Source organism: Pelodiscus sinensis, chromosome 7 (assembly GCF_049634645.1).
Source record: "Pelodiscus sinensis isolate JC-2024 chromosome 7, ASM4963464v1, whole genome shotgun sequence".
Taxonomy (NCBI): domain Eukaryota; kingdom Metazoa; phylum Chordata; order Testudines; family Trionychidae; genus Pelodiscus; species Pelodiscus sinensis.
In genome coordinates, this window is record NC_134717.1 from 57,151,199 (window position 1) to 57,164,067 (window position 12,869).

At 45.6% G+C, this 12,869-nt stretch overlaps 1 protein-coding gene across 3 annotated transcripts in view; it reads right to left on the bottom strand.

Annotated features, from left to right (window-relative positions):
* The window catches only part of CATSPERT (catsper channel auxiliary subunit tau), a 70,351-nt gene that overhangs the window by 37,908 nt on the left and 19,574 nt on the right, over positions 1 to 12,869 (bottom strand). For 2 of the 3 annotated variants that reach the window (XM_075933884.1, XM_075933886.1), the window contains exons 8-10: positions 6,864 to 6,955; positions 4,929 to 5,093; positions 3,675 to 3,789 (exon numbers count right to left, since the gene is read on the bottom strand). In XM_075933884.1, the coding sequence (XP_075789999.1) occupies positions 3,675 to 3,789; positions 4,929 to 5,093; positions 6,864 to 6,955 (372 nt within the window). The remainder of the gene's footprint in view (positions 1 to 3,674; positions 3,790 to 4,928; positions 5,094 to 6,863; positions 6,956 to 12,869) is intronic. The other variant, XM_075933885.1, reaches the window with a different exon arrangement.

Sequence of the window (12,869 nt, forward strand, 5' to 3'; positions counted from 1 at the left end):
TTTGTTGCCCAGGCTTCTCGCATTAGTGTACAGACACTTCAGGTAACCAGTTGATCGTCCTATCTTCTCCATTCGAAACATGGGTCCTCCTTTCTTGCCCCTTCCTCTCTGCATTTCTTCCCGGTATCCGACTTTCCCACTCCCCTCAGGGTTTTGGTCACCATCCCCCGATGAACCTAGTTTAAAGCCCTCCTCACTAGGTTTGCAAGCCTGCCCACGAAGATGCTCCTTCCTCTCTTTGTTAGGTGGATCCCATCTCTTCCTAACAATCCTTGTGCCCGGAACAGTCCCATGGTCGAAGAAACCAAAGCCCTCTCTGCGACACCATCTGCGCAACCACGCATTTATGCCCTCAATTCGACGATCCCTGCCCAGTCCTTTCCCTTCAACAGGGAGGATGGACGAGAAAACCACTTGCGCTCCAAATTCTTGGATCCTTCTTCCTAGCGCTACATAATCCGCAGTAACACACCCAAGATCATTCTTGGCCGTATCATTAGCTCCCACGTGGAGAAGCAGGAAGAAGCAGGTAGCGATCCGAAGGTTTGATCAGCTTGGTAAGCCTCTCAGTGACATCCTGAATGCGAGTTCCCGGTAAGCAGCACACCTCTCGAGATTCCCGTGCTGGCCTTTTTCCCCTTCTAGAAGTTACATGCTGCCAGTTCTCTTCTTGGTCACGTACTGCCCTCTCTGGTTCCTCTGCCTGCCGTGCTTGAAGGAGTAAATGCTGCCTTCTATCGAGGAAGTCTTCATCCTCTCTGATGAAGCGTAGGGTCGACACTTGGGCCTCCAGTCCTCTAATTTTTTCTTCCAAAATGTCGACCAGCTTGCACTTGGTGCAGACGAAATCCGTTCTTTCTTCTGGGAGGAAGACAAACATGGCACACGCTGTGCAAGTAACAACAGCAGACCCATCACCAACCATCGCTGCTGTTCTGGAGAAGGGATTTAAAAAGAAAGGCAAGAGACCCTCCCGCCCTTCTCTCTCCCCATCCCAACTCCCTCTCAAAACTCCCTGTTAGCAATCACCTGTTCGCAAGCTCCTTGGTCACTTGCCCACTGCCTTATAAAGCCCCTCCCGCTACCAAGGCTCAGCCAATCAGCAGAGGCTTCTAGAATTCAAACTTTAATTAGAAGCCAACAGTTTCCACCTGCCAATCACAGCACAAACTCCATCAAGGGGAGGGGGAGGGCAGAGGGGAGGTGGGCGGGGGGAAGCCTCACTCTCAAACACAGGGGAAAATAAATAAATAAACAAACAAAAAACAAAAAAGAACACACACCAACCCTCACTCACAAACACAAGCTCAGCACACAGCAAGAAAGCCCCAAACACAACACCTACTTCCCTCAAGACTCCTGTATCTGCTTCTCCTCTACCTGGAGAACTCCCTCTCTAAAGCCTCACTGCAACAGGAAAAGAAAATAAATAAATAAATAAATAAATAATAATAAAAAAAAACACCACCACCACACACCAAACAAACACAGATGTGCTGCTCAAGTGTGCTGCCTGCTCTTAGGTATGCTTGCCAGGCTGCCCACACAAGAAATGAAATACAAAGTTTTCTGGGGCTTTTCCTGTTCACCTGGAAAATAGTAGTCACAAGTTCTGGCCAGAGTGGTCACAGTGGGGCACTGTGGGATGACTCCTGAGGCCAACATGTCAACTTTTGCAATGCTGCATCTACACTACCGTAAAGTCAATCAAGCAAGGTCTAATTTAGCATTACTCCCTGTGAAAAACAGGAATTGTGATACTGACTTTAGCAGCCCTTAAAGCCGATGGAACCGGCTTGATAGTGCAGACCAGAGGTCTCCACCCTTTTTACACCGAAGATCACTTTTTAAATGACAGAACAAGCCAAGATCTACTGCCCCACCCCTTCCTTGTAGCCCAGCCCCTTCCTTGAAGCCCTGCCCCTTGCTTGAAGGCCCACCCTCTCTATTCTCCTCCTCTCCATCACTTGCTATCCCCAACCCTTATACTGCTGCTTTTTTCCCCCAATTCTTCTGTAGGAAGAAGTTTTTCCAACATTTGGCCTGTCTAGACTGGACCAAATGTCAGAAAAACCCCTTCTTTTGGAACCCCCTTATTCCTCGTGGAAAGAGGAATATAGGGGTGACCGAAATATCATGTTTGCGCTTCCACTAAAAGAAGTGGAAGAACAAACACATCCCTGGATGCAGAAGAGTTTTTCTGGGATATCTCTGGAATCCTGAAAAAGTCCTGCTGGCTAGCTGGACCCTCGCTGGGTTGAAATAGGATGTGTAGGCTCTGGGGTGGGAATGAGGGATTTGGGTGTGGGAAGAGGTGGGTGGTGCAAGTTCTGGGAGGAAATCTAGATGCAGGAGGAGGTGGATAAGGGAACGCTGGCTCGGGGAGGGGGCTCCAGGCCAGGCAACCAAACCCCTGCACTTGCCTGCCCTGAGGCCAAACCCTGGGGCCGACCCCCACTCCCGCGGTGCAGGAAAATCCCTGTGCTTGATTCACCCCTCCTGCAGCGCAGGGAAGCCACCACACTCCTCCTTCGGGGCCGACGCCTCCTCCTGCAGCGTGCCCAGCACACAACAGAGCTGTGGGAGGGGAGCAGCCAGCACACTTCCAGAACCCCTGGAAGTGGTGCGAAGCTGCAGGCTTCCGTCCACCCCGCGGGAAGCCAGCACTACGCTGGAGGTAGGTAGTGGGGCTTCTCAGGGGTGGGGGGAAAATGGAGCATGGGGGGGCCCAAACACCTCGTAATTGACTGGTCAAGGCCTCGCGATCGACCAGTCAATTGTGATCGACCGGTTGGTGACCACGGGTGTAGACTAAGAATGTTAAGAGGCAGATAATCCACTAATCATGTAGTTGATAAAATTTGTATCAACTACATGATTAGTCAATAAGGTAAGACTTCCTCAGTCCCAGCTCACACTGGGTCCAGGAGCTACTCCTGCTGCACCTCTGGAGATTAAATATAGAACGAGCCAGGCATGCAGCCAGCCCGTCTCCTACTCCATTTAAACTCCAGAGGCGCAGAAGGAGTAGCTCCCAGATCCAGCACAAGCCAGGACTGAGCCAGGATTGCTCAATCCCAGCTTGCACTGGGTCCAGCAGCCCCTGTCTGCGTGGAGTCCCAGCACTCTCACTGGGATCCCCTGCCGACAGGGGCTGCTGCAAGAGCAGCCTCTGCCTACAGCCAGCCCAGGCCTATGTGAACAGCAGCTGCTTCGTAGCAACCTGCCCTCCCCACCGCCTGCACTTTGGCCTCTAAGAGAGGCAGCAGCTCGCGAGGCGGGGGGTGGGGCAGGTGGCACTGCAGAGACAGTGCTGGGGGAAAACCAGCTTTGAAGCCGGCTCCCCCCAGCACCAGTTCCTGCTCCCCTGCCTTGCTGCCTCTGACACAGCAGGGGAGGTGCGAGCAGTCAACTACTCGCTTATATCACTAGTGTAGACTCATTGTTTAGAAAAATCAACCTTATGCAGCTAAATTTGACGTAAACTCCTAGTGTAGACCAGGCCCTAGGAGGATATTGTTTGAGAAATATTTGCATGCACCAACATGTTCTCCAGTTTATACTGAGCTTTTAATAAATCCAAAATTTAATGAAAACTAGTCTGATTTACTTGTGAAGTTTCACCAACAAGAAGAGCAACATTAATAAATGCTGTCTATGTGCTCCTTAGTTACCATATTCTGCTCTGTAGTCATTTTAGGTCCCCTTTTCATGATGAGTTGGTCTAAATACTCAGCTTTTTCGGGCCATGTTTTCAGACTTCGATATTCCTTTTTCATTTTTTCCAATCTAAAGTGAAGAATCAGCTAAGTTGTTTATATCTATACTTGCAATACACAAAAAGACATTTTCCTCATGAACTAACTCAGTTTCAATGGCAGTTTGATCAATGCAATTTGAAGAATATTCTTCCACTATGCTGTCGGAGAGATAGGTGACAGCAATTACAATTAAGATGGTCAAAGAGGTCCTCCTCATCTCATTAAGTCTTGTTGCTCTTTGAGTACTTCCATAAATTAATTTAGCACATTACCTTTATTATAGTTCTACCTTTATTTACAAGACCAACTCTGTCAATTCCCAAACAAAATCTTTTCTGGGTGAATGTCTGCCTTGGTATAATCAAGTCTATAATCAATTTCTAGGAGGGGATGGGTGAGATTCTGTGGCCTGTACTGTGCAGGGGGTCAGACTAGATGATCATAATGGTCCCTTCTGACTTTAAAGTCTATGGCTACGTCTACACTGGCCCCTTTTCCGGAAGGGGCATGTAAATTTCACTAGTCGTCGTAGGGAAATCCGCGGGGGATTTAAATATCCCCCGCGGCATTTAAATAAAAATGTCCGCCGCTTTTTTCCGGCTTTTAAAAAAGCCGGAAAAGAGCGTCTAGACTGGCCCCGATCCTCCGGAAAAAGTGCCCTTTTCCGGAGGCTCTTATTCCTACTTTGAAGTAGGAATAAGAGCCTCCGGAAAAGGGCACTTTTTCCGGAGGATCGGGGCCAGTCTAGACGCTCTTTTCCGGCTTTTTTAAAAGCCGGAAAAAAGCGGCGGACATTTTTATTTAAATGCCGCGGGGGATATTTAAATCCCCCGCGGATTTCCCTACGACGACTAGTGAAATTTACATGCCCCTTCCGGAAAAGGGGCCAGTGTAGACGTAGCCTATGAGTCTAAGTCACAGATGGTAAAATTACCAGATAAAGGGGAAAACTGCAAATCACTGGTCTGCTATCAGCGCAGATTGTGAAACATGATTCTGAACAGCATGAAGGCAGAAACTATAAGTACCAAAATGAACTACCACCTACTCATGCTTCCATATCCAAATTACTGCTACTTAAAAAAACCCCAAAACAATGAGGCTTAAGTGCACAAGTAAAATAAGAATTCCATTTTGTATCCTCATACAAAAGTGCACATTTCTTGCCTGTTTCGAGGAGACATTTTATTCAGAGCACTCTGAAGTATTTCTAAACCATCAGAAGGCACACCAGATGTTGTGGGAATATCCCTCTCAAGAGTCTCTTCTGTCACATTCATATCTGGGGAAAGGAATGCCGAGTATCCCCTGTGTTGTGATGTGATAGTATTACTACAATAAAACAAATCACTGAAAGTTCAAGCAGTAAAAGAAAGCTGAATAAAGATAATGCAAAAATCATCTTTACAGAAACAGTGAATAATCTCTATGCTACTTCAGTGTTATTATAATGTCGCAGGTAATAAATCTGATTTCCCTCCCCTGTCAAGACCTTAGATGTTAAGAATTTATTTTGGAAGGGGCCTTAAAGGGATTCTTTAAAAAAATAAATTTAAATTATAAAAATGCTATAGCTATGGTTAAGAGTGTGTTCTGTATAATCATTGTTTTCACACCCTTTCTAAAAAAAAAAGAACCCCTTTAGTTTGAGTTTCTCATGCTCTCTCTCAGCCAAGAGAAAAATCATTTTATAATTTTTTTACAAAACTCGATTTCATAAAGTTCCATCATCATCAAGCCCCTACTGACTCCCACAACCCTGACTCCTGCAACCCCCATATACTGCCCCCCTGCCACAAGCCCTACGCCCACCTTAACACTCCCCAATCCCCTGCCGTGAGCTCTCCGCACTTCTCCCCCACTCTTAAATGTCTTACAGATACTGTCGTATTGTAACCCCCCCTTCTTCCTGCCCTGAGGGTCCTCCCCCCGATGGGGAGTTGCTATACAACAGTATCTGTAAGAAATGTAAGTTACTTTCACCCCTGCTTGGGAGGGAAAGTATTCTTTGGGGTTCTGGCAGGGCCTGTAGTCCTGCACCAAACATGCCTGAAGGGGCTGAAGAGGTAATCTGGTGTGTTGGACTATGTATGTGAAAGCTGCCATATGCCCCAGTAATTCCATGCAATTTCCAGCCATTGTTGTTGGGACTCAGTGAAGGTTCTTTATGATATCCCTGAGGGCTTGGAAGCCTAGCTGTGTCAGGTACACCCTGGCTTGCATGAATTCTAAAAGAGTCCCTATGAATTCTATTCTCTGTGTCGGGGCTAGAATGGATTTGGGCATGTTCAGTATGAGGCTCAATCTGAGAAAGGTGCATGAGCCAAAGAGACACACGTTCCTCTAATCATGCTTACAACTTGGCCTTGATGAGTCAATAATCTAGGTAAGGGAAGACCCTGTACCTGACATTTGCAGAGGAAGATTGCCATGACTGCTATGAACTTCATGAATGTCTGAGGGGATGCTGAGAGCCCAAAGGGAGCATCATGAAATGGTAGTGCTGATCGCTAACCACAAACTGCAGAAACGGACTATGAGACAGGATAATGAAAAATATGCATCTTTCAAGTTGAGAGCAGAGTACCAGTCCCCTGAATCCAAGGAAGGAATGATGGAGGTCAGGGAGATCATGTGAAACTTCACTTTCTTTATGAATGTGTTGAGGTCTCACAGATCTAAGATAGGCCTGAGACCACACTTGGCTTTGGGGATGAGGAAATATCAGGATTAGAACCCCTTACCCCTGAATTCCTGAGAAACCTCCTCTATCACCCCTAGAGCAAGGAGTGATTACACCTCTTGAGGAAGGAGTTGCTCATGAGTAGAGTCCCTGACGAGAGACAGGGAAGGGGGTAGAAGGGTGGCAGGATACAGAACAGGACAGACTATCACTCTCTACTGTGCTTCTGATAGAGGCAGCAGCACGGGACAGGATGGCAGCAAGAGATACAGAGGCAGCAAGAGAGGGGGAAACGTGTGTAGTTGACAAGATTAACCAATAAGTCTAGGCTTATTGGTTAATCACATAGTCGACTACTCATTGACATCCCAAGTCCATGGAATTTTCACATATCATAAACAAATATGATTCTTAAGAACCTTTGAGGATCTGTTCTGTCTTCAGGTGTTGGAATCCGAATAAACATGGAATGTTTAAGTGTTTTCCGAAGATCTGCCTCAGGATATTTTAGCTACAAAAGAAAAACACTGATATTATAGCAAATAAATAGCAATGGTATTATAGACAGTTCCACCCTAATGATTTGATAGACTCAGGAAATATCTGAATTCTTCAGTAAAACCAGAGAAAATAAAAAATTTGGGAGGGCACAAGAAAAAACTGTAGAAGTGAGGCTAATACAGATTTGCTAGTAATTTATCAAAACCAATTACTGAAACAAATTTGTGGATTGCACAGTACTAAAATAAAAATATTTTATAAAACCTAGTCATAGGGTTCCTATTATAGAAGGATGCTAGTTCCATAATAAAGGTGAAAGTCATTAGAAGATTGATTATCAAAACCAAACCTTATCTCACTAAAAACAAATCAATCTATATGAAATTTCTTACCTCCTATCCCATTCTAGGTTAGATTTTTTTTAAAATCAAACCAGGACTATTAGAGACACGAGAGGCATACAATTTCTAGGTCATTCAAATTTTCCTCAGTGCCTTTTTGGCTTATTTTGGCCTTTAATACCTCTGTAAAGAGTCACATTAAAATCAATCTTCACTTCTCCAAGAGTTCCAGAGCAAAAGTGTTTTTCCATACATTTTATTGGGGTGTGTGAGAGGGTATTACAGGCCTTTGTGGCTCCCTGCTGGAGGCCGTATGGTCCTGCCATACACCCGTGCCAGCAAAGGAGCAGAGAAGATGGATCCCCCAGGTCCCTGCTTAGAGAGGCTGCACGAAAGCAGTGAATCATATGCCAGATGGCTCAGATAAAAGTGGATGTAGAGACTAGCTGGGATTACACAGGAGCCAGGAAGGATGTGCCTCTCTGCTCAAAAAGCTTGGAGGGCAATCAGAGTTTGGGTCAGGTTGCATTTTGCTGAACCTGGGAGAGCCTGAGGTGCAGGTGGGAAGAGGCTCAGGGAACAAGCAGCAATGAACTGGAGTGGCACATAGCTGCTGTTTATAGAGATTCTGTATTGAAAGTCAGAAGTAGTAAGTATCAGAGGGGTAGCTGTGTTAGTCTGAATCTGCAAAAGCGACGAGGAGTCCTGTGGCACCTTATAGACTAACTGAAGTGTAGGAGCATAAGCTTTCGTGGGCAAAGACCCACTTCGTCAGATGCATGTAGTAGAGGCAGGAATAAATATGCAAGCCAGGATCAGGCTGGAGATGACCAGGTGGATCCAATCAAGGAGGATGAGGCCCACTTCTAGCAGCTGATCTGGAGGTGTGAATTCCAAGAGAGCAGAAGCTGCTTTTGTAGTTAGCAAGCCATTCACAGTCTTTGTTTAATCCAGAGTTGATTGTGTCAAACTTAAAGATGAACTGTAGCTCAGCAGTTTCTCTTTGAAGTCTGGTCCTGAAGTTTTTTTGCTGCAGGATGGCTACTTTTAGATCTGCAATTGTGTGTCCAGGAAGATTGAAGTGTTCCCCTACAGGTTTTTGTATGTTGCCATTCCTAATATCAGATTTGTGTCCATTGATTCTTTTACGTAGGGACTGTCCTGTTTGGCCGATGTATATAGCAGTGGGGCATTGTTGGTACATGATGGCATATATTACGTTGGTGGATGTGCAGGAGAATGTACCAGTGACAGTATGGCTGATCTGGTTAGGTCCTGTGATGGTGTTGCTGGTGTATATATGTGGGCAGAGTTGGCACCGAGGTTTGTTGCAAGGATTGGTTCCTGAGTTCGAGTTATTATGGTGCGGTGTGTAGTTGCTGGTGAGAATATGCTTCAGGTTGGCGGGTTGTCTGTGGGCAAGGACCGGCCTACCTCCCAAGGCCTGTGAAAGCGAGGGATCATTGTCCAGGATGGGCTGAAGATCACTAATGATGCGTTGGAGAGGTTTTAGCTGGGGACTGTAGGTGATGGCCAGTGGTGTTCTGTTGGTTTCTTTCTTGGGCTTGTCCCGTAGCAGGAGGCTTCTGGGTACACGTCTGGCTCTGTCAATCTGTCTCCTCACTCCTCATTCTGTAAACTGGGTATCGCAGTTTACAGAATGCTTGTTGAAGATCTTGTAGGTGTAGGTCTCTGTCTGAGGGGTTGGAGCATATGCGGTTGTACCTCAGTGCTTGGCTGTAAACAATGGATCGTGTGGTGTGTCCGGGATGGAAACTGGAGGCATGCAGGTCAGTATAGCGGTCGTATTTCAGATTTGGTGACAACATATACCTCCAGACCAGTGGCACTGCTATGGGCACCTGCATGGCCCCACAATACGCCAACATTTTTATGGCTGACCTGGAACAATGCTTCCTCAGCTCTCGTCCACTTACACCCCTTCTCTACCTAGGCTACATCGATGACATCTTCATCATCTGGACCCATGGAAAGGAGACTCTGGAAGAATTTCACCATGATTTCAACAGCTTCCACCCCACCATCAACCTCAGCATGGACCAATCTACACGGGAGGTCCATTTCCTGGACACCACGATACAAATAAGTGACGGTCATATCAATACCACCCTATACCGAAAACCTACCGACCGCTATGTCTACACTGGCGCGATCTTGCGCCAGAAGTATGCAAATGAGGCTAAGCGTGGAATATTGCTGAGCCTCATTTGCATACCTAATGAGCCGCCATTTTTGCAGAAGAGGCTCTTGCGCCAGAAGGAGCTGTCTACACTGCCCCTTCTTGCGCAAGAAAAACCCTCTTGCGCAATGCTGTTATTCCTGAAAATAATCAGCGTAGTGGCATTGCGCAAGAGGGTATTTCTTGCTCAAGAAGGGGCAGTGTAGACAGCTCCTTCTGGCTCAAGAGCCTCTTCTGCAAAAATGGCGGCTCATTAGGTATGCAAATGAGGCTCAGCAATATTCCACGCTTAGCCTCATTTGCATACTTCTGGCGCAAGATCGCGCCAGTGTAGACATAGCCTAACTGGTGCTAGATACCAACTGCGGAACAATAATTGGTACTGGTTGTAAGTGGAAAGCACATGATACCCCTAGCTCATTAAAAAAGATCTTGGTACCCACTCCTCACAGATACAAACTCAGGTTCAGGAACAGGTCTAAAATGACAGCATGATGGATAGAGATGATCTAATCAAACCAAACCACGAAGTATAGGGTGATGGGTGGTATCTAAGTAGCATCAGAGGATGGCAACCTAACAGTGTCAGCAGTGATGTGTGATTTGTTGTACCTGTAAAGTGGTGTCTTGGGGGGACAGTTTTTGTATGACCTGGGGGCAATGGAAATTTCCCCCTGATTGAATCATTCCATTGTTATGCATCCTGGTTCAGTAGAGTCCACTGACAATTATTACTGTACTTCGCTTAACAATAAACCTGGCCTGGCACCTTCAATCCTTATCTGGTTTGTGGTCTTTGGGGGCTCTCTTAGGGTCTGCTGTGGAGATTAAGTGCACAAGTCGACACGCACACATCACTGAGCACACACACAAGCAGCCTTCTGGTTCTCATCATCAACAGAGCCAGAAACCTGTGAGGACACCTCAGCAGTAAATCCTGACCACCTCCTTAGCTGCAGTGGTTCCCCTCATACCTTCTTTAAAGAACTGTATCTGGTGGCTCCTCACTGATTTGCTGACAGGACAGTACTTCTCTAGTCTGTTTGCTCCTCTTATAGCTGGCCCACCCCACTACTTCTTGGTTCATCTATTGTTCCAGCTGCTGAAAGGATGCCAACTGATGATAGCTGGTGGTTGCTGCATTGGCCAGGCCAGCATAGTGGTTTATACTCCCAACAACAGATCTCCCTTTTTGGATGGAAGTGGTCTCTGTGGAAGTGCTCCCCACTTCTTGAAAGAAGAAATCCTCATTCTTGCTTTGATTGCCCAGGCGATGCTCTACTGAGAAGTATGATTTGTGGGCCAAGGGACCACTTAATTACTCTTGTGACTATTTCTTTCATGTGGCTCAGCCATTTTAATGTGGTGTAGTCAGTCACTAGATACCTTAATGTCTCAACTACCCAATTCCTTTTCAATTATTGTATTTTTCCACAGGAGAGTAAGTTACATCTTAGGTTCGATTCTGGTGCCCTTCACTGTAATATTCTTGGGATAGTACTGAACCTATTTCAACTTCAGAGGCATCAGTCTGGAGTACAAAAGGACTATTAAAGTCTAGAATCCACAGAACTTAATGGCTAAATAGAGCCTCTTAAATTTTTGGAAGGATGCCTGGCATTTATAGTCCACCACATATTTTGGAGGATAGAAATCCTAGTTAGTTCAGTCACGTGCTACTAGAATTGTACACATAGTTACTAATTTATTGTCACAGCCCACTAGTCCCAAAAATGACAACATTTCTTTTGAATCATGGGGTGGGACAGTCCCTTAATTGTGTCAATTATGAGCTTGATCATCCTCACCCAGTAGGTACCCGAGGTTCTGTATCTCTTTTTTGCTAATAAATACTTAGCTGGGTTTTTCCAACCAGTAGTCTTTAAGGAACATAGCACTCTAATTATGTTCTGTATGTATGTTTCCCAGACCCACTGGAAAGTTATTAGGCTACGTCTAGACTGGCATGATTTTCCGCAAATGCTTTTAACATAAAAGTTTTCCATTAAAAGCATTTGCGGAAAAGAGTGTCTAGATTGGCACGGACGCTTTTCCGCAAAAGCACTTTTTCGCAATCAGGGCTTTTTTTTGCGCAAAACAATACCACATTGTCTACACTGGCCCTCTTGCGCAAAAGCATTTGCGCAAGAGGGCTTTGCCCGAACGGGAGCAGCATAGCATTTCTGCAAGAAGCACTGATTTCAGACAGTAGGAAGTCAGTGCTCTTGTGGAAATTCAAGCAGCCAGTGTAGACAGCTGGCAAGTTTTTCCCGCAAAAGCACCTGCTTTTGCGGAAAAACTTGCCAGTCTAGATGCAGCCACTACAGTGTTTAAAAAAGCCGTTATATACCTGTTATGCGGCCACAGGACCTTGTCCTATAGGGGCTGAAAGCAGTAGACCAAATGGCATGACTCTGAACTCAAACAATGTCCAATGGATGGAGAAAGAGGTCTTTTCCCATAATGCTCTTGTCAAGGATCCCTCCTCTAATATTTGGTCAGATCTAAGATTGTTATGTAATGTGCTTATCCCAGATGTTGATGAGATTATCTAGGCCCTGGGTAGACACAGAACTTCGCTATTTCATTTACTTTGTGAAAATCTATACAAACCTGACCGAGTCATTGGGCTTAGGGACAAGGATTATCTGTTTCATCACACACTCTGTGATTATATGATCCCTAACTTCTGTATCTTCACTAACTCCTCTTTGACTATCGCCTGTATTTTCTCAGGTATGGGCTATATGTATGGTTTCTTTCACAATATTCCCTAGCTTGTTCTCCATGTAGTGGAACTTCATGCACTTCTAGGAAGACCTCCTTGAATGTACTGACCAGTGCCTCCATGCCACAGAACAGCTGATCTGCAGCAGGCAGAAGCTCTGGGGCAATGGGAGAAGGAAAGTTGATTGGAAAGGCCACCAGCAGGAGGGATGCACTGAGGGGGAGCTTGACTATTGGTGGGCGCTAAGCACCCGCTAATTGTTTTTCTTGGGCACTCTAGCCCTGCAGCACCCCAGAGTTGGTGTCTACACTGGCAATTAAAGGCTAGTAAGTTTAACTTCAGTACTAGGAAAACTGGTTGAAACTATAGTAAAAACAGAATCATCAGACACACAGATAAACATTTGTTGGGTGAAGAAGGAACATGTTTTTTGTAAAGACAAACCATGCCTCACCAATCTACTAGAATTCTTTGAAGGGGACAACAAGCATGTGGACAAAGGAGATTCAATATAGTATAGTATACTCTGATTTTTTTAGAAAGCCTGTGACAAGGTCCTTCATCAGAAGCTCTTAAGCCAAATAAACTATCATGAGATAAGAGGGAAAGTCCTTTCGTGGATCAGTAACTGCTTAAAAAATAACAGAGGGCAGGA